A 23,295-nucleotide genomic window follows, 5' to 3' on the forward strand; every position below is an offset into this window, starting at 1 on the left:
GACCTGCTCTGAAAGCTGCCAGGCTGGTGATATATAACTGTATCTCTTCAGAAGATGAGAGGAAGAGGAGGGATGGGAAGTGGGGTGAGCAGCTATAACTGCTAGAAAGAAATCAATGGGCTGGATAACTGATTGGGATGTTAAGAGTTAACCCCTTTCCTGGAATGTAACTACTGTGCACTCTGGCCAGGCACTAGAGGCAGGGCTCCATGGAAACTAGTTGTGCACTATAGAAGATAAAATCTTTCATTGCAGGAGAATGACAGCAGATAGATAAAGCAAGTCGAATGCAAACTTGCTTTTCTTCATGTTGTCTAACTAATTAAACTAATTTGAGAACTTGAGAATATCTCTTTAATGATATGATAAATTTACAGTATATTTTATTCAGTGGTTTAAGACATGCTTGATATAAATAACGATAATGTTTCTTACCCAATGTAAACACTTCGACTCCTAAATTTTGAAGTTCCTTTGCAGGAATTTCAACTTCATCTTGGGATTTTCCATCAGTAATGATAATTGCAATTCTGGGAAATCCTTTCCTGGATCCAGCAGATTGGACAAAGGTATTTCTTATCAAGTAATCTATGGCTTCACCTGAAATTAAATGATTGAATATTGGCATTTCTATGAATAACTGCATGATGATGGTAATATGCATAAGCTGTATTGGAACCTTTACCATTTCAGTCACTGTACCTCCCCCAAAATAAACTGTAAGACCCATACCTGTCATCGTATTTCCTCCTTTGTATGGTATTCTCTTTATAGCAGCCAATAACTCATTCTTCTTAAAATGTTTGTTGAGGTTAAACTCTGTCCTGGTATCAGAGCTGTATTGAACAACACCAACCCTGGTCTTGTCTTCTCCAATGTCAAATGCCAAAACCATGGAAGTCATAAAATCAAGGATGTATTTGAAGTTAGCTCTTCCCACACTCCAAGAGCCATCCACAAGAAAGACTACATCAGCAACTGCGCTGATAGAACACCCTTAAAATAAGATAAAATAAAAAGGTGATATAAAACACATTAGCATTTTAATGAAAAAACATATAACCAAGGTCAGGGATCACTCAATAAACATAAGTGAACTGTTGTATTACTGTGGCATTATGTAAGGTCAAACACAATGATTGATAGCTCATGTCTACTGTACAGATGGTTATAACAATTGTAGAAATAGACGCCTGAGCTTTTTATTAGACACTTACTAGATAATGCAGCATAACTTGCTCTATATCTGAAATTCCTAGCAGTATAAGTATTGCATCTGCAGCATACCTTTTACAAGAAAGCAATACTTTGTGGGAGCAGGTTGGTTATTGGATAGTTTAAGTGTACCCCAAATTATTAGTTTCAGTCTACCCTTATTTTGAATATGAAGTAATAATACAATACACCTCTTTGATGAGCATCTACTGAATCATTCCACATTTTTCTATATTTCATGAATGTCAAAGAAGAAAACCCTAGTATGTGTTTGATTAAGCAGGAAGCATTAAGAGATACATTAGTGCCCAATAGAAATCTATTGGTGGCCTATTGGGTCTCTGTAGAACTTAGAGGTTGCAATTTGGGATGGAAGGGGTTGTCTTTGAGTATTTCATTCTCACTCAAAATATAATTGACTTTTACATACGCCATGTCAAAGTGAATTCATCACAAGATTTCACAATACTAGCGGCTTACATTATTAAACAGATTTTTTTAGACCTGATGGACTGTGGATTTACAGATATGACAGAATGGCTGTGTAATTATATTTAAAAAGAACCTGTCATGTCAAAAAACGGCATTAACCTGCAGAAATAGAGTTAATCTGCACACTGCCAAGCTAATAGCCTGGCTGCCAGATGGAAATGAACTTTATCCCTACTGGCAGACTCTGGCTTTCAGTCATAGAGGTGCGGCTCCTGATACAGACTGACAGCCGGCTCAGAAGTGCATCAGTGCACAGTTAGTTGTCAGTCAGTGTTGGGGCATGATTACACTATGCATACACTATATACTGAGTGGTGACTTAAGCTGCACTGGCCACGCCTCTATGACTGAGCCAGAGGAATAAAGTTAATTTATTTCCAGAAGCCACTCTTTCAGTGTGGAAAATACACAGCTTTAGAAAGCTATTAACTTGCATATTAATCCTATATCTACAGGTTAGTACTGTTTGGGCACATGACTGGTTCCTTTTAAAATGTTCACACCTGCTATTACAATGAACATCTACAGGTGCATCTCACTAAATTCAAATATCATCAAAAATGTAATTTATTTCAGTTCTTCAATACAAAAAAATAAACTTATATATTATATAGAGTCATTACAAACAGAGTGATCTATTTCAAGTGTTTATTTCTGTTAATGTTGATGATTATGGCTTACAGCCAATGAAAACACAAAAGTCATTATCTCAGTAAATTTAAATAATTAACAAAAAACACCTGCAAAGTCTTCCTAAGTGTTTAAAAAGGTCCCTTAGTCTGTTTCAGTAGGCTCCACAATCATGGGGAAGACTGCTGACTTGACAGATTTCCAGAAGGCAGTCATTGACACATTCCACAATTTCCCAAAGTTCCAATTTTCATTTGAAAATCAAGGTCCCAGAGTCTGGAGGAAGAGTGGAGAGGCACACAATCCAAGCTGCTTGAGGTCTAGTGTGAAATTTTCACAATCAGTGATGGTTTGGAGAGCCATGTCATCTACTGGTGTAGGTCCACTGTGTTTTATCAAGACCAAAGTCAGTGTAGCCGTCTACCAGGAAATTTTAGAGCACTTTATGCTTCCCTCTGCCAACAAGCTTTATGGAGATGGACATTTCATTCTCCAGCAGGACTTGGCACCTGTCCACACTGTCAAAAGTACCAATACCTGGTTTAAAAACAACAGTATCACTGTGCTTGATTGGCCAGCAAACTTGCCTGACCTTAAGCGCATAGAGAATCTATGGGGTATTGTCAAGAGGAAGATGAGAGACACCTGACTCAACAATGCAGACGAGCTGAAGGCTGCTATCAAAGCAACCTGGGCTTCCATAACACCTCAGCAGTGCCACAGGCTGATCGCCTCCATGCCACGCCGCATTGATGCAGTAATTGATGCAAAAGGAGCCCCGACCAAGTATTGAGGGCATTTACTGAACATACATTTCAGTAGGCCAACATTCTGGATTTTAAAAACATTTTAGAAGCTATTATTATAAAGTATTCTAATTTACTGAGATAATGACTTTTGTGTTTTCATTGGCTGTAAGCCATAATCATCAACATTAACAGAAATAAACACTTGAAATAGATCACTCTGTTTGTAATGACTCTATATAATATATGAGTTTCACTTTTTGTATTGAAGAACTGACATAAATTAACTTTTTGATGATATTCTAATTTAGTGAGATGCACCTGTAGTTGAACTAAAAAAAGGTCCTTTTATTATCAGAAATACACAGACATTTTAACACTGATTTTCAAAATAAGTACACCAGCATCATAATGTCTAAGAGGTCTATTTAATGATGCATGATGACAGAGTCGCATGAAGGCACCCTAATCTAAACCAAACATCCTCAGTCGTCATCTACACTTGTTGTATGTGTCTTTTGGCTGATGCCCAGTGGTACTGTTAGATACTGCAGATTACAGCTCCGATAATATTATGTCACATAGCCAAAGCACTAAAGTTAAATGGATGCCTCTACTGGCTCAGATCATCTCATGAAAGTGTGAATGAATGCCAGTAACTTTTCATAGGGTTTTTATAGGGGTTGTTCTTGCTGCTTCAAAGTTTTTAAGTCATTCATAAAATTTAATTGGGTTTTGCTGTTTACGCAGTGAAAATAAACAATTCTGCTTTCTTAGCAGTGCTGCCAAAGACATCACATAGGATACAGAGCAGCACAGTTAGCTGGTCACATTTCACACCCAACCAAATTAGCGGAAAATGAGGGTATCCCTCAAGGTTACAGGAAGATAACAGAATATAGAACCACATGCTACACGTTTCCTATTCACTAGCATGGCTATTGCAGACAGACGACCCAGGCTTTTAATGTGCACTTAATTTATTTGAATGTGATTATCCAGTGTTTCAACAGACACTAGATCAATGCAGAGCTAGCACTTACTGCTTGACTTCTTTTCAATGACTGTAAAGGGAGAAGCAATTGCTAAGATATATGTACGCGCCCCTTGACCTTATCCCATTCTTTATTACACATAGTATTTCATTGGAGTACATACGTGGTGAATCAGTGGTTACAACTTTATTTTCTTCTCTCGTAACATGGCCTCCGGTTTGAACTTCAGAAAAGAAAAAGTGTAGATTATATAATAAGTATTGAAAGTCTAGATTATACACAATGGAATTTGCTAATTTTTTAAGAAGACTCTAGACAAAATGAGCACGCTGTGCCTGGAATAGGCAGGTCAATCATTTTTAAGCAGGTTTGATGCAGGTTTCAAAGTCAAAATCAGGAAGGGCTTAAAAAAAAGAGAGATTTAGTAACTGTCCTTTATACTTCCTCCCCATCTATAATCAATGCCTATTTTAGGTTGCAAAAACTGCCTAAAAAAATAAATAAAAGAAAACTGATTGTCAGTTGCTATGTACAGGCATCTATAAACAAAAATGCTAACCAATTTGTCCACTACAGGGATCACATGCTACATTGACATCACTGCAAAACATATAGGTCCTGACTCATCAACGCCAGTATTCTAGCATAAAACACCTTCAAATGTCATTGAAATTTTGCGCAAAATGAAATTGCACAAACATTTTGTCACTTTTGCCATTTTTACACAGGCCTGGGGAAGAGCCAGGGTAAGACAGGGTGTGGAAAAGCACATCCAACAAATTCATTTAAAAGTGAGGGTATTCTTTTTGACATAGATGTTACTCCATAACCTGACTGCAGTAATCTGTCTGGTCGGGCACATGGAGGCACCGCCACTGATAGAATGCAACTAATTTACTAAGTCAAGTGCCCCTCTTAAAGGGAATCCATCAGCAGGCTTCTGCTATGTAATATGAGGACAGTATGAGGTAGTGGTTAAAACACTGAAATCAGCAATGTGTCACTTAACAGACTTTGTGCTGTTGTTTACTTAGAGTGAAGGTTTTATCACTAGGACATTATCATTGCTGTGACTAGCTGGCATGCACTTGCTAGTCCGACTCCGCCCCCTCTTTTGATAAGCAGCTCACTGTCAATAGACAATGTACATAAAAAGTCTGGTGTAGGCGGTGTTAGCTTGCTCAGCTCTGCTACATGCTACATCTAAAAACTCTGATTGTGTCAGAACTGCTGCACCAAGTATACATTGTTGGATTCAGGGTCTCTTTGCCTACATCATGCTACTCTCAGGTGAGGTAGAAAAAAACTGCTGACATATTCCCTTTAATGAATTAGAAGCGTCTTATTTCAGCATGTCCATCAGTAGGACTGGTGCATGAAATGCCATTCTTATTCTTCTTCTTATTAAGCAGGTACAGATTACCAGAAAATAAGGCAATAATGCTATCATTAATAATTAAAAAGGTTGTCCCCATTCAGGAAATCGTCATCCTCATTTGCAATCTGGTTTAAAGAAGCCAACCAATCACTGTGTCTCCACTACTGCTACTTGGGTCTGGCATTGCCTGCAGCATTGATGTCATGTGAAAAGGACAGCAGCCAATCAGTGAGCTCAGTGGTTCTGAGCGGGTTATTCTGTGTACACTGGCAGAGCCATTGAGCTCACTGATTGGCTGCCGTGCTGTTGTCATGATGTCAGTGCTGCAGCCAGTATACCTGAAAAGGGACATCCCCTTTAAGGATTGGTTAACCTTGGCATTATCATCAGCTAAACACACTAAGCAGATGACACCAAAGGGAAAGGTCATAAGACAGAGAGCATAAAAGATAAAATAGAAAAAAATAGTTTTAAAAAGTTTGTTTTACGCTCCAAGATGTTGTAGAAAGGTAACTTTCTGAAATCCATCTGATCTCACAGCCAGAAATGAATGCAAGCATGGCTATGCTGCCACATAGCATCCACTGTTTCTCCATTACGCAGAGAGTTAGATGAATTTAATGCTTATTAAAGTGGATACAATAATTGCATAAAATTGATCATAACAAGGCTAAAACAATACATTCCTCATCGATTGTGTAGTGCCATCTGTGAATGTGTTAGTGAAAACAGTCGGATTGTGTATTCGTAATCATGTCGATGATGAATCTCAGCTGAGTACTTACTTGTAAGTTGGCCAAACACAGGTAAACTTTCCTCCGATTCATCATATGAAAGCATTGTGACCACATACTCAACATCTGGTATAAATTCTGTAAGCACAGTTTGGGTTGCGGAAGCTGGAAGATCCAATTCTTTTGCAGGTCCATCTGGTAAGCATTAGACAAAGTATATTTAGGACATTTATTAAAAAAATTCAGCGTCTTACTCAGAATTCTCTGTTTACCATTAGAGACTATATTACTTCATTATCATAAGCTGCTCATTTTGAAATATTTTTGTATTTAGTATTTCAGTGGTTGCTGATTAAAAAATGAAAAAAATCAGCGTCAGACTAAGCGTGATCTTGGCCCCATAAATTAAAGATTAATAGCACTGTAGCAACCACTATACATATGATGCAGTTGGTTTGAGAAAATAAATTAAATTTAAGACTCACATGCAACTTTAAGGAGTATTATAACTGTCTACGCTGTGGCAGTCTTCATTTGGCCATGAGTCCTTGGGCCCTGTTCTATTGGTCAGTTTAACCCTGGTTTAAGCTATTTACCTGCAGATTAACACTAAGGTTAGGGTCACATTGTATTTTCTCTCATCCGAGAGAAACAGGCCGATTATGGTAATCACACTTTGATCAAACTCTGATCAGAGTATGATCAGAGTGAGTTCCAATTTTTCTCAAGATAGGAATAAAATTCTCCATATTCTCCATTCTGTAAATCTGTGGAAATTGGATTGGATGTCAGGATCCATTCAAATTATGTAATAGGACAAAAAATTGTTTGTCTGAATTATTAAGAACCTGCAAAATATGATGGTGATGCAATATAAATAAAAGTTCTGGTAATAAATTGGTTTCGTTATGAGGATGTCTTTTATTGAAAAACATCAGACCTGAGGATCAAATGTACATGACCATCCCATCACTTATGGTATCTCAGTATACAAAATCTAGCATTATTTATGCAGACACAGGGGCAGGTCTATAGAGGGGGAGAAGGAAACAGCCAGGCCCGATCTTAGGGTGTCTGTGGAGAACCAAAATTCCCTATGCAACGTAAAACTCAAGAATTATAAACTACACATAGGAGTTGGAGAGCCTTGTTTGCAGTGGGGCTCAAGAACATCAAGGTACAGGTCTGCAAAGTTTCCTTTCCTCTCCTAGCTGATGTAACTATGGGATATAAGTACTATGAAGGGAAATACAACAGAGAATATAAAAGCCATTACTGTGGTTCTCAGTGCTGTACCTGTGCACTGGATCATAAGTAAATTACTGTAGTGATGACTATGATCCTTCAGAGTCCCATACTGTTAGACAGCTAGGTTGGGATTTTTTTGGCCTTTTAGGTATCCCTTTCCCTTTCTATCACCTATAGTGTCCTCTATTGGACCTTAGTTATTCTCTTTGCCCAGTTACAGAAATGTTACACAATCTATTAGGATTGGTGATACGTTATCATCCTGGCCCTGTCCATCCTTTACTATTTGCACTACATAAATAGCAATTTAGAGAAACAAATCTATGGCCACTGATTTAGTCCTACTGTAACACTTCTACTTTGCCACTTGAAATAAACTTGTAAATTCCTATCAGCATAATACTAGGAGCACTGAAATATATCACTTTTCCGTAATCTAGCAACATAATATTTGGCAAGTCATTGTCAGGCTCATATAAGGCAAGAAAAACATTGAGAGCTGTATGTTTAACAGAACAAGGGCTTAGGAAAGCTAAACTGTATAAATGACACACAACTGGCAAAACCTAGCTTAATCCAAATCATCACTGTATGAATATCATAAACTCGAAGAGGCATCTGACTCCTGACCACCAGGTGGAGTATGGACTTACCGACTGTTGGGACAATAGTGATCTTGTACCCTTTTATCCTCTCAGCTGGCCTTTGCCATGACATTCGAACAGTATTTTCATTTACTATTTCGAAATTTAGATCTGTAGGAGGCCCAACTGGAAGAAAACATGGATATATCAGTGACTAATGCATACAGCAAATGTTATTGCACCCATCTTATCTTTGTATGAACATCTCTTAAATTATATTGTTAGATGCTTTGGAGTTCCAGGGTATTCATGGAAAACTCTCAAAGGTGCAATAACATCTGCTTCTCCAATAATTTTTCCCAAACCGGATGTAAGCTATGGTATACATAGAAAGCTGACACAGAATAGCTTCACATACAGTTGTTTCCAACACCATGAGAGACTTCTGCTGGAAACAGTTCAAGCTGACATCAACGATAATAAAACTTACAATGCACAGCACAAACATTTACATCTTGAGTTGCTTAATCATTCAGGAATGATTAAGGATGATCAAGAATATTAGAAAACACACCAAGGAACATGGAAACTCACAGGGAGTAATGAGAAGTGAACAGATTTTCTGAGACAACCAAAGATTATTTATTACATGCTTGGTGTAGATCATGCCATAATTTGTGTAGTTTATACAACCTCCATTTTCTGAGCATCACTGATCTAATAAAATATAGATGCAATGCACTGATGATACTGATGGATGCTGTCTCTTTTTGTTCTGTTTTCACTATGTTGCTTTTTCTATATGTAAGGGATACTTTAAGAATAAGTTTCTGGCATTTTAATACATAAGGTATTTCCCTAAAATATCCAACTAAAGAGATTTTTTTTATATTTATAAGGATAATAATGACTGTTTCCATAATTGTAATAATAGCATACAAATGCATTGCATAAATATTGTTTTATGACTCCAACTAGCACCAATTAATGAATCTTGATTCAATAAAGAATTTTCAATTAAACTAAGGCATTCAAATATTATTGTGAATTATAGAGGGTGCAGAGGTTGCAGTTGCACCCGGACCTTGGAGCAAGGTCTTTTTTCCTCTTTTGAGAAGATCAGTACTATAAATGAAATATAACAGTAGGGGAGGCACTGGTATATGTATTGAGACCCAAGAACTTCAAGTTATGCCTCTGATGTCCATGGCATGGCAAAGCCTTCAGGAACCATTCCTATTGCATGGACAAGACTTGGGAGGCTGTTTATGAAGAATATGGCCAATTATTGATCTGACACAGGATCCATTAAATGGAAGGAGTGCTGTACGTCTATGACAGGTAGACAGGTGGTCCATACTAGAAAATAGCATTTTGACATCAAAATGCAAGTATAGACTTTCACAAAACACTGGTTAATGATGGCAAGAAGGAATCACAGCATGTGGATGAGCGTTGTTTAGAATACTGCGAGCACACAGTGGAGAGGGCATTTGTTAACCCACACATAACTGCACACGGAAAAAAAAATCAGATGGCTGATAACAGGTATGATTGGACGTTAAAAAATGGAAGGAATTCTCTGCATGTAGATTATTTCATGGCATCATGCGATATACATGAAATCATGATTTGCTTGAGCTCACCAAAATGAACAAAAGCCTCCATGTACAGATAGCATTACACACAGACTTTTTGTGACTTATTTTATAATGATATTCACTCAGTTTGTAAATCGAGGAGAAAAGTGAGTATTAATCAGCAGGTAAGGAAGCAACATGTCTGTATTCTGAACGGTTACTATTCTGGAAGGACCCTATTATTATGTTTCCAGATGATATATTATCTAGTTTTTTTATTTAATTTTTGAGTATCCAAAAAGCTGTATTATTGAGTGCAGAGGGAATCCAGGCTGGACCTCACTTGTGTCCTATGATATAAGGTTATAACCAATCTAAGCTGCAGTATACATTTATGATATGTACTTACTAATATTTGCATCTGTATTTTTAGTAATTTTTCAGTCCTGTTTTATTTACTGTAAAAATATTATTTCAGTGTGTAAAAATGTTTTACAGGATGACATTTATATTTAAAATGAAGCTGTCAGCAAGTTTTTGGTATGCAATCTAAGAGCAACATGATGTAGGGGTTGACACCCTGATTACAGCAATGTGTCATCTACTAGGCTGTGTGTTGCTGTTTCAATAAAATCAGTGTTTTATCAGAAGGAAATTATCACAGGACTAGTTTCTTGTGCCCCCTAGTCAACTGCTTTGTGTAACCACGCCCCCACCACTGATTGGCAGCTTTCTGTCAATATACAGTGTACACAGAAAGCTGCCAATCAGTGATGTGGACGGGGTTATACAGGGCTCAACACTCAGCACAGCAGAGAAAACTGATGCTCATGTCCAGTCGTCTTCTGGACATTTTATTGCCTTTCCGTTTAATTCTATTGTAAAGCATGGCGCATCTTCCAAACAGAAAACACCTGAAAAATGGACATCACTTCTTTTATCCATTTGTTGTTTTTGGAAACCTCAAGAAGTTATAGGACTCCCAAATGCCTGAACATATGAACAGCAAGTCCATTTACATAGAAATGAATAGGGAGGTTCTTTGTCGTGGTTTCTGAGAGCCATTTTTTAGGATGAAAAACTGAAACCATTATTACACTGATTTCTTATTCCTGATGACACTAGTGTACTTACTTTGCACATCAATGTCAGCATGAAAGTCGAAGAGATCTATTTAATACTATTGTTTATATTGTGAGAACTGGTGACAGATTAGTTTTAAATGTTATATAGACTAATCTATAGTCTTTGCCATCTAGACGTCTTTGCAACCATTAGGGAGCCAGAAAGGGATATTCACTAATTATAACAAAACTGATAAATTTGGAACTTCTATGTATAATGAGTGTTATTAAGGATAAATGGGTATATATATTAACGGCACCTTTATTCATGTTGGACTTTTGTTTGATTAGTTAGTATATAAATATATATTAATATATATTAATGTATTAAATGTGTCATAGAGGATCCTTTAAACGGTCAATGCCTCAAGCTTTATAATAAAATTATATTTAAATTATATATTTATATTATATACATTATTTATATATTTAAACTAATATATATGTAAAATATTTTCTCTTTATAGTTGAAATTTATGCTAGATGAAGGATTTTCTGAAGCAGTCAACCATAACTCTGCTGTCATTTTGTTATGTTGGAGTCATGCAAAAGCTTCTATAAGTCAAAAAATAAATACGCGTTTCAAGCTTGCAATTGAATTTAAGGAATATCATTATAAAATACTATTTCGGTAGCAAAGGCTCAGGACAAATTTAATGCAAAGGCAGACAGAACTGACCTGAGCATGCTTCAAAAAGGTATCAGTACATGGTAAAGAGGTGGCACCAACCTGGACAGCAATTTGACCTGTTGTGCAGATGACTTAGGCGTTACTGCCCGAGAACAGTAGCAGCCAAACTTGGTAAACTTCAAAAGACCGGATTCCAAGAAAAAAAAATGGCTGTGGGGAAAAATCTGTAGCATCTGAAATATCTGTCAACCTGTACAGCAGCATTTGGATTTTGTGGCAGGTTTGCTTAAATTCTCTCCATATAGAAGTGTTTGTGAATATACCTCCTGATACAGTCATAACAGATCTCCATCACATAGCATACTTGGCAAAAATTCCCAATTCTTTGCATGCTTAAGGGTCCTTCTCATAGCAAAGAAAAGAAAATTATGAACTGTCATTACTCCGCTTTGTTTTGACCTTTTTAGGTGACATTTCCAGACACAGAATTCGCCAGCGTTTCTTCTATGTTGATGAATACAGGATTACATGGGGAAAACAACTGGTTACATTCATACAGTAATCTGTAATGTTTTGTGTAGCCTTTAATCGTTATAGGCACATTAAAAACCAGAAAGAATTAATGAATGGCATCCTTGCAAAGGTCCTGTCATCACTACTGACATTTCTGTTTCAGAAGATAACATACTTTCTCACAATCTGCTGCTGTGTTCCTTTATTATTCCACCAGGAAACAAATGAATAACTTTAAGGGGTTGTCCACTACTCGGACAGCCCTTTCTCAATCCCTTAAAATAATAACACTTATACTCACCTCCGGGGTCAGCGCCGATCCGCTGACTCTCACTTCCCATGGATGTATGTTATCTGTCCGGAGGAGGGGAGAGTAAAGCCAGCACCGACACTGTCGAAACGAGAGAGCCAGTGCCATCGCTACTGTAACGGTGCAGGACCGTAGGTAAGTATAGGTGTTCTTATTTTACAGTGTGAAAGGGGGGAATTTAGAGATTGAGAATGGGTTGTCAAATAGTGGACAAGCCCTTTAAAGACTACCTGTTGCTTGCCATAAATATGTACTTTTTTACCTGGTGAAAATGCCACTGTTCCCCAGAATATAGTGATGTCTCTATATTCTTTCTTCTCCTCTCCATCCCTGAGATATGGCCTCTTTTTCCTTATACATAAATGTAGTCTTTCTATCCTCTATGGAAGTTGTCTTGAAGACCTCACACATTTAGCTAAAAGGACTATATTAATATACAGGGAAGAGGGGCCATATCTCAAGTTTGGAGGGGCACAGGAACAAAAAATAAACAATGTCAGATTCAGGAGATCAGTGGCATTTACCCAAGGTAAAAAAATAAATTATATATTCAAAGCAAAAGATACTCTTTAGCCCCTGGGATTACAATCTCGGCTGTCAATAAGGTATGACACAGGCAATACTGACTGGAATGTGTCACGCTGTATAGGAATACTCCCTATTGACAAGGAAAATAATAACAACCAGTTTTCAATTCAATTATGCATTTTTACTAGGAAAAATAACCAAGGAACAGAAGAACGCAGATTTGTAAAAAAAAAAGATGCCCCAGAATTATTTCATGGCAATACAAGTACTTACTAAAACAAACATGTAAGAAGTGATGACAGATCCTCTTTAACACATGCATTACACATATGGAAGCAAGAGAAAAGCCCTAAAGGATGACGTCAAACATACACTGAATTCAACACCTGCAAATATATAATTTTTTAACACATTTGCGTATAAAATTCTGAGGTTGATGAAATGTAAAATGATTACTCAGAGGAAGAACTTCTGCTTCCTGCCATTACAAATGTTAGTCACGGCTGGCACATTATAACACAAGGTTATCCAACATTATTTTCGATGGATTTGAAGACTCAGCTCTTCTTCCTGGTGTATACAGAATGCTTGGGATCCTGTAGACACCAAATACTAAAATTAAAGTGTGATTCTTCATAGATGGCTATTGTTGGATAGTATTTGTAAAAACAATCTCTTTTGAAGTTTTCAGTATATTAAAATTTGAGGTGATTCTTTAGATATTACCACTTTCCTTTTCTTTTGCTGACAGACCATTACCTAGGAGACCGACCACCGCCACTGTCTAGTTTGAAAGAATTGTGTTTAAACTGGTCAGGATTAGGAGGTAACCGTACGTTCCAGAGATCCTGGCTACCTTCAAAACAGAGCTTATAAGCTCAATAGAAAAGAGCTTGTACAGACTGAGGATTTTCTGCTGTCTAGCCGCGGTGGTTGGTGTGTCAATATCAAGAACGTCTGAAAATGTTAATAAGCAGCAAATTGTAATATTGTTTGTATTTACTAGCACTATCCGACAATGAAGATGGAGATAACCCTTTGATCAAACATTTGTGATATCCATGGAAATGTAAAGAATTTTTTTTAAAAAAAAGAGAGACGACATCAAGCAAACACTATCTTGTGAAGAGAAATAGGAAGCAATATGCTATAGCAGAGGTGATTCAGTGACATTAGGCATGTATAACGACCTCTTCCTGTGCTATTACACTGCAGAGCAATGCTGTCTGGTTCAGTAAATATAACAAATGGACTGGAGAATAATAAACTTTCTGGGAAATATCTTGGCTTGTCCACTTTTCTAAATAAACCTTCCTGTCTCAGATGTGGTGACACAGTAAGTGCAAGCTTCTAACTCGATTTAATTGTGTGTTTCATCCTTGTAACTAAGGTACAAATTAATTATTGCAGAATGTAAGTCTACTTGAACCTTCAACCAAGAGTTAGTCAATGATCGCTCCTAATGGCGATTCTGTGGCTGCCGCTGACGTCATGTCGACAGAGCAGTAGCTTTTTTCCTGCTCTGCTCTATTGACAGGGCTTGACTGCTGAAGTCATGCTGATTGACAGTTGGCTCCCCACTGCCTTACTGCAGGAAGCCGGCTGTCAATAAGCATGATTCCAGCAGTCACGCCCCATCAACAAAGCAGCCCAGAAGAAGGAGAGCTGCTCTGTTGACATGGAGTAGCTGAATTGCTGGCAGGAGTGGCATGGGACCACTCTGAGCTGGCACTGGGTACAACAGGCAGGTAGCTGCCTCAGTTAGCAACTACCTGTTTGCTAGTTTTTAGGCACATAGTAAAAAAAAATAATAATTCCTAGATACAGTAACCTCTTTAAAAGGGAAAATTATAGATCAGCAATTACATAGGTGCCAATCAGTCCTGAGTTGGCTTGGACAATCCTGAGCTGAAAAAGGGATGATGATTAGAAAAATCCCACCCAAAAATGTTGTTCCAGGGACATAGCTTAATGGAAACCTGTCACATTGCACATGCAGTCTGATGTGTAGGCAGCAGGGTATAGAGAAAGAAGCTGAGCAGAATAATATAAAGGTTTGTTAGAAAAGGTTCAGTAAATCTTGTATTTTATTCATTGAAATCCCTGGTGATTATATGCATATGAGTCCAGTAGGTGGTCCTACTCAGTGATTGACAGCGCTCCACATGCACAGTCATACAAAGAAGACTGTCATTCCATGTATAGGACCGCCCACTAGACTCCAGGGATTTCTATGAATAAAATGAGCTTTTCTGAAACTCATCCCACAACAATGTATATAAATTTGAAGAGCTCCTACTGTTGTACAACATCCTGATAGCAAATCAGATACTATTTTCAACATGACAGGTTCTTCTTAAATGTGATGAGTTTTGGGTTCTGATTGTGGGTATAACATTACATTATCAGAAATTGACTCTGTTTGAGGTATGAAATAATGGAAAGATAAAACATATAAGTGTGACAGCCTGATATAAGGAGTCATAGTGGGAACAATTCTATGACATAATATTACCATACCTTACAGTATAATCCATTAACTTGTTATAGCAGTAGATGCATATAAAATATGTAAAATGCACAACAGTATATCTACCATGTGCAGGGTCATTACATGTTGTATATGTATCATGTATAGGGTCACTTATTTTTGTATATCTATCATATGCAGGTTTATTACTTGTTATATATGTATCATATGCAGGGTCATTACTTGTTGTATATGTATCATGTGCAGGGTCGTTACTTGTTCTACGTGTATCATGTGCAGGGTCATTACTTGTTCTACATGTATCATGTGCAGGGTCATTACATGTTGTATATCTATCATGTGCAGGGTCATTACATGTTGTATATGTATCATGTGCAGGGTCATTACATGTTGTATATCTATCATGTGCAGGGTCATTACTTGTTCTACATGTATCATGTGCAGGGTCATTACTTGTTCTACATGTATCATGTGCAGGGTCATTACATGTTGCATACATATCATGTGCAGGGTCATTACTTGTTGTATATGTATCATGTACAGGGTCATTATTTGTTCTACATGTATCATGTGCAGGGTCATTACATGTTGTATATCTATCATGTGCAGGGTCATTACTTGTTGTATATGTATCATGTGCAGGGTCGTTACTTGTTCTACATGTATCATGTGCAGGGTCATTACTTGTTCTACATGTATCATGTGCAGGGTCATTACATGTTGTATATGTATCATGTGCAGGGTCATTACATGTTGTATATGTATCATGTACAGGGTCATTACTTGTTGTATATGTATCATGTACAGGGTCATTACTTGTTCTACATGTATCATGTGCAGGGTCATTACATGTTGTATATGTATCATGTGCAGGGTCATTACTTGTTGTATATGTATCATGTACAGGGTCATTACTTGTTCTACATGTATCATGTGCAGGGTCATTACATGTTGTATATCTATCATGTGCAGGGTCATTACTTGTTGTATATGTATCATGTGCAGGGTCGTTACTTGTTCTACATGTATCATGTGCAGGGTCATTACATGTTGTATATGTATCATGTGCAGGGTCATTACATGTTGTATATGTATCATGTACAGGGTCATTACTTGTTCTACATGTATCATGTGCAGGGTCATTACATGTTGTATATGTATCATGTGCAGGGTCATTACATGTTGTATATGTATCATGTACAGGGTCATTACTTGTTCTACATGTATCATGTGCAGGGTCATTACATGTTGTATATCTATCATGTGCAGGGTCATTACTTGTTGTATATGTATCATGTGCAGGGTCATTACTTGTTCTACATGTATCATGTGCAGGGTCATTACTTGTTCTACATGTATCATGAACAGGGTCATTACATGTTGTATATCTATCATGTGCAGGGTCATTACTTGTTGTATAATTATCATGTGCAGGGTCATTACATGTTGTATATCTATCATGTGCAGGGTCATTACTTGTTGTATATGAATCATGTGCAGGGTCATTACTTGTTCTACATGTATCATGTACAGGGTCATTACTTGTATATGTATCATGTACAGGGTCATTACTTGTTGTATATGTATCATGTGCAGGGTCATTACTTGTTCTACATGTATCATGAGCAGGGTCATTAAATGTTGTATATCTATCATGTGCAGGGTCATTACTTGTTGTATATGTATCATGTGCAGGGTCATTACTTGTTCTACATGTATCATGTACAGGGTCATTACTTGTATATGTATCATGTACAGGGTCATTACTTGTTGTATATGTATCATGTGCAGGGTCATTACTTGTTCTACATGTATTATGAGCAGGGTCATTACATGTTGTATATCTATCATGTGCAGGGTCATTACTTGTTGTATATGTATCATGTGCAGGGTCGTTACTTGTTCTACATGTATCATGTGCAGGGTCATTACTTGTTCTACATGTATCATGTGCAGGGTCATTACATGTTGTATATGTATCATGTGCAGGGTCATTACATGTTGTATATGTATCATGTACAGGGTCATTACTTGTTGTATATGTATCATGTACAGGGTCATTACTTGTTCTACATGTATCATGTGCAGGGTCATTACATGTTGTATATCTATCATGTGCAGGGTCATTACTTGTTGTATATGTATCATGTGCAGGGTCGTTACTTGTTCTACATGTATCATGTGCAGGGTCATTACATGTTGTATATGTATCATGTGCAGGGTCATTACATGTTGTATATGTATCATGTACAGGGTCATTACTTGTTCTACATGTATCATGTGCAGGGTCATTACATGTTGTATATGTATCATGTACAGGGTCATTACTTGTTCTACATGTATCATGTGCAGGGTCATTACATGTTGTATATCTATCATGTGCAGGGTCATTACTTGTTGTATATGTATCATGTGCAGGGTCATTACTTGTTCTACATGTATCATGTGCAGGGTCATTACTTGTTCTACATGTATCATGAACAGGGTCATTACATGTTGTATATCTATCATGTGCAGGGTCATTACTTGTTGTATAATTATCATGTGCAGGGTCATTACATGTTGTATATCTATCATGTGCAGGGTCATTACTTGTTGTATATGAATCATGTGCAGGGTCATTACTTGTTCTACATGTATCATGTACAGGGTCATTACTTGTATATGTATCATGTACAGGGTCATTACTTGTTGTATATGTATCATGTGCAGGGTCATTACTTGTTCTACATGTATCATGAGCAGGGTCATTAAATGTTGTATATCTATCATGTGCAGGGTCATTACTTGTTGTATATGTATCATGTGCAGGGTCATTACTTGTTCTACATGTATCATGTACAGGGTCATTACTTGTATATGTATCATGTACAGGGTCATTACTTGTTGTATATGTATCATGTGCAGGGTCATTACTTGTTCTACATGTATTATGAGCAGGGTCATTACATGTTGTATATCTATCATGTGCAGGGTCATTACTTGTTCTACATGTATCATGTGCAGGGTCATTACATGTTGTATATCTATCATGTGCAGGGTCATTACTTGTTGTATATGTATCATGTGCAGGGTCATTACTTGTTGTATAATTATCATGTGCAGGGTCATTACTTGTTGTATATGAATCATGTGCAGGGTCATTACTTGTTCTACATGTATCATGTGCAGGGTCATTACATGTTGTATATCTATCATGTGCAGGGTCATTACTTGTTCTACATGTATCATGTGCAGGGTCATTACATGTTGTATATCTATCATGTGCAGGGTCATTACTTGTTCTACATGTATCATGTGCAGGGTCATTACTTGTTGTATATGTATCATGTGCAGGGTCATTACTTGTTGTATAATTATCATGTGCAGGGTCATTACTTGTTGTATATGAATCATGTGCAGGGTCATTACATGTTGTATATCTATCATGTGCAGGGTCATTACTTGTTCTACATGTATCATGTGCAGGGTCATTACATGTTGTATATCTATCATGTGCAGGGTCATTACTTGTTGTATATGTATCATGTGCAGGGTCATTACTTGTTGTATAATTATCATGTGCAGGGTCATTACTTGTTGTATATGAATCATGTGCAGGGTCATTACTTGTTCTACATGTATCATGTGCAGGGTCATTACATGTTGTATATCTATCATGTGCAGGGTCATTACTTGTTCTACATGTATCATGTGCAGGGTCATTACATGTTGTATATCTATCATGTGCAGGGTCATTACTTGTTCTACATGTATCATGTGCAGGGTCATTACTTGTTGTATATGTATCATGTGCAGGGTCATTACTTGTTGTATAATTATCATGTGCAGGGTCATTACTTGTTGTATATGAATCATGTGCAGGGTCATTACATGTTGTATATCTATCATGTGCAGGGTCATTACTTGTTCTACATGTATCATGTGCAGGGTCATTACATGTTGTATATCTATCATGTGCAGGGTCATTACTTGTTGTATATGTATCATGTGCAGGGTCATTACTTGTTGTATAATTATCATGTGCAGGGTCATTACTTGTTGTATATGTATCATGTGCAGGGTCATTACTTGTTGTATAATTATCATGTGCAGGGTCATTACTTGTTGTATATGAATCATGTGCAGGGTCATTACATGTTGTATATCTATCATGTACAGGATCATTACTTGCAATTCATGCACCCACATAATCAAGTAATATTGTAATTCTTAATAAATATGCTAATCTCTACATGCCTTTTAAGTAGAATGTAACAAGATTTGCCTGAAGAGTCTTTCAATTATTTTTTTGGCAACCACTTTCTGAATAAAAATTATTAGTAGATTCTAATTAGTTGTTAATCCTGCATTCATATGAAGTAATATCTATTACATGCTTTAGGGAAAAATGCAATGACACACCCGATTACTTAAAATTAAAAGGAGTCATTTGGGAATTTTTAAAATTAAGGGCAGTAAATTGTATAATATAAAGAATAATCACCTATTCAGACCCCAGCTACTCCAGCGTCGCTTCTCCGGTGGTCCCCGCTGATCCTGCAGCAATGATGTCACGTTCCTCAGTCACATGATTCTTGCATGTATGGTATGTGACTGCTGCGCCCAGTGTTTGGCGGCAGGGATCATGTGATTGATAGAAGCGCTGTCATTGCTGCAGGATCAGTGAAGTGATGGCACTGCAACCGCAGGGGTTTAAATAGGTCAGTAACTCTTATTTTAATATATTATGCCACACAAATATCCAACAACACATTTTAGTGAAATTAGTACTAAACATAATATTAAGTTTTGCTTTGGTATAGAGAGAATGACCTCTAAATCCAATATGCAGTCAATGCACATAGATCCTGACAATGAAGCCTGCCTTACAGACATCCTAGGTTAATATAGTCTATTGCAGCATTCCAGGAATATTCTTCACATAAACACATGCTCCTTGTCATGTTAATGTATTATCATCTGCATACCATGTCCAAGAAACCACACAGCTCAACAGCATCCCGGTTAAGAAAGTCACTGCCAAAAATGGTTGTAACTCATTCCTCTAGTTTAGAAACAGATAAAGGGTTAGCAATAAAATATACTGCATTTTGGCCATTTTGTGTGTGACAGCTGTTTGGTTTGGCTGCAAGACTGGATGAGAAGGCAGCAACCAAAAAACATGTAGATAAATTAGCACTACTGTCTGGAAAACTGTCAGTAGTTAATAGGGTACTACTGAAATGATTTGCTGTGTATTTAATTCTAATAATCAAAAAAAGAAGCCAAGATTATTAGTTATTAAAGTAATACACAAGGAGTGGGGGGGTTGCGCGGGCGTACTCGGTTATTGTGGGGCAGAGGTAACCCATTGGCTCTAATGCCAAAAGGCACTCATAAATATAAGAAGACAGCATTAGATTAATTCCACATGGTAAGTAGGAACCCTATTACAGGCTTTCCATAGGGTTCCAGGTACATCAAGGTATGCCTCTGCCATAAATGCTGGGTGCCACGGTAATGTCACCAAATCACTCTGCCTTGGTCAGGATATTTAGATTTAAAACCAGTGCAGCAAACTGAATTATTGACCCATGTGATAAAAAAAAACAAAAAAAAAAAAACATACCACTATAACAATAATAGAAGTTGACCTTTTTAAAGAAAAGCATTTTGAAGTCAACAAGAAAACTGTAGACCATTTAGTGATTACTGACAGCAAAGCAGTCAGCTCCATATTTACTTCCATATTTTCGATTGGCTGAAGAAAGGTGGAAAACTTTTTTGAATGATCAGATATCATCCTGATCTCATCATGTTTTTGCCCTATATTTGCTGTGTAGGCTGAGAAAGCGTCCAATGTTCATGCTAAAGGTGTCCATAGAGCTTTATTCCTAATGACTGTCATTTTGGCCTCCGTCTAGTCAATACAAAGCAAAAAAAAAGGTATGGCTATTCCATTCTGCAGAGTCCAGTAAAAAAGTATAGGTTCAACTTACACCTTTTGAACAGGGAAGTCCATTGGTGATAGATGCCAATATATGGCACCGGTAATAGGCATCTGTTTAACATTTACTTCATGAGCTAAAAGTGATTACTGCCATTGTTAGCCATCTGTCACAACCTCCATTAAATGTAAATATCAGCATATTTTCTTGGCCTATACATTAACTAGAGTTAGGAAACATGATGATAACAGGATGCAAATATATGGACTTTAAGATTTACCGTTGTGACTCCATGGAGCCCCCCAAAAAAGTAAAATATACCATAAAGAAATGATGTTTCTATGTATAACAAACATTTATCTCAGTCATTATCTATAACATCTACTGAACTGCAGATAAGCAGCCAAAGTCTTCTATAGATGCTCCCATTTAAAGCCAAATTAAAGATTTTATCAGGGAACTGCAAAAATATTAATTTCTCCTTGTCTTCCTAATATTTTATCTGGCTTTGTAGGAAAAAGAACAAAAAGTGGAGGCTGGCTGTATATAATCAATACTTTGTAGAAAAAGTTGTAATGATGTCCTGTTAAGGGGAAGACAAAACATGTGCAGTCTATGAAACTGTACTGTGACCTTGTAGGCAAGAGGACATGCTGATATTTTCAAGTCTTTTTATGAAACCTATTAATTAATTGGTTCACTATTATGTGCTGCTTATTTTTCTAATATATCTTTATCCTCCTAAACCAGAATCCCTTGTTTCCTTTCACGTAGCCAATGAAAATATCACATTTCGGCTGGCTGCAGCTGCCACTAGATGGAGCTCAATGCATACACAGTCATGCAGTTAGTATTGAATCAAAGAGAGCTGGATAGATTTATATGCAGGGAGTTCCCACAAGTGGTGACTTCATGCAACCAAGGTGTCATCATTTCAAGGGGTTTTCTCACAATAGTCAGCTATGGAATGGATGATCTTTATTATTTTTTTTGCAGTTCCCTGTTACAATCTTTAAAGTCGCCTATAGCTCTACTATGTAACTGACTAGTTTTTGCAATACTTACTGTAGCTAGGAAGAACAACACTTAGTAATACTGGATTTATATGACTTCTAAATGTTTTATGAACATACTCTAGTAGTTGACAGTTTTAGCATACCTACTGTTACAATGCCATGCTGCCCATAGTGCCTGAACCGTGGCATGGGTAATGTACCTTAGCACAATTGTAGACAGCCCGATATACACTATACACAGAGAGTAACACGGTTTCATCAACACTTTAAAATAAAATATGAATAAATAATAATTATTTACAACATGTACAAACATTGTAGAAAATTTTATTATATGTGGATATTTCATATTGCACAAGTGCCAAGCAGGAGGGGTGTGCCAGTGCCAGGAGGCTTGTAATATTGTAACTTCATGCTTACACAAGCTTCTTCCAAATCCGTATGCCTTGAAGAGCAGAGATAGCAGATGCCAAGTCTATTCATATTTATGTACAATAGGTATGCCCTTGACTTTGTTCTTGGGAAGAAAAATTTTTATTTGCATAACACAAAAATGGACAAAAAGAAAAGACAAACAAAAGAGAAAAGAAGAAGTAGAAGAAGAGAAGAAGTTTTGGAAAAAATGACAGCCCTATTACTTAGTGACTAAATAGTTAGATGATAAATCAATGAATTACCTTCTGCCTCTATAGAAGATAAGAGCAGGACAGCACATAGTGCCGTCACTGCAAAGTGAAGCCGAATTTTCATTCCTTTCAATTTTCTGGTCTACACCAACATGAATAGATCTGAAACAATAAAATGAATTACATTTTTAACAGCAAATTGGAAAAGTTGTCTCATTCATTTCTATTACCAGTACACAATTTTTGACTTCAGAGTTTTTCCAGTAATTGAAAGTGCATCCAAATACTGTATTGTTGCTTTACAGTTAATTTGTGATAGGTAAATAGATAAATAGATGGAAAATGAAAGAAAAAGAAGCAACACTAAGCCGAAGTAAGTTGGCGCACACCCATTAGTTGTTAGCAAACAACTTTCAAGATGTATACCCAACAAAAATAGGCAGCAGTCCAATATTTTCAACGCGTTTCAAAGTCTTCTTCATTAGGATATAACCACAGGTAAGTATATCCTTAAGTATGTGGTT

At 37.0% G+C, this 23,295-nt stretch overlaps 1 protein-coding gene across 3 annotated transcripts in view; it reads right to left on the minus strand.

Moving 5' to 3' along the window:
• COL12A1 (collagen type XII alpha 1 chain) overlaps positions 1-23,295 on the minus strand; it is a 175,574-nt gene that overhangs the window by 145,115 nt on the left and 7,164 nt on the right. For 2 of the 3 annotated variants that reach the window (XM_073675570.1, XM_073675572.1), the window contains exons 2-7: positions 22,823-22,933; positions 8,092-8,208; positions 6,242-6,385; positions 4,242-4,301; positions 733-996; positions 436-600 (exon numbers count right to left, since the gene is read on the minus strand). In XM_073675570.1, coding sequence (XP_073531671.1) covers positions 436-600; positions 733-996; positions 4,242-4,301; positions 6,242-6,385; positions 8,092-8,208; positions 22,823-22,895 — 823 coding nt within the window. In that variant the 5' untranslated portion in view covers positions 22,896-22,933. The remainder of the gene's footprint in view (positions 1-435; positions 601-732; positions 997-4,241; positions 4,302-6,241; positions 6,386-8,091; positions 8,209-22,822; positions 22,934-23,295) is intronic. The other variant, XM_073675573.1, reaches the window with a different exon arrangement.

The sequence above is a fragment of the Phyllobates terribilis genome, unplaced genomic scaffold (genome assembly GCF_046119375.1).
Source record: "Phyllobates terribilis strain yellow unplaced genomic scaffold, ASM4611937v1 Scaffold_3__8_contigs__length_932513732, whole genome shotgun sequence".
NCBI classification, from domain to species: Eukaryota; Metazoa; Chordata; class Amphibia; order Anura; family Dendrobatidae; genus Phyllobates; species Phyllobates terribilis.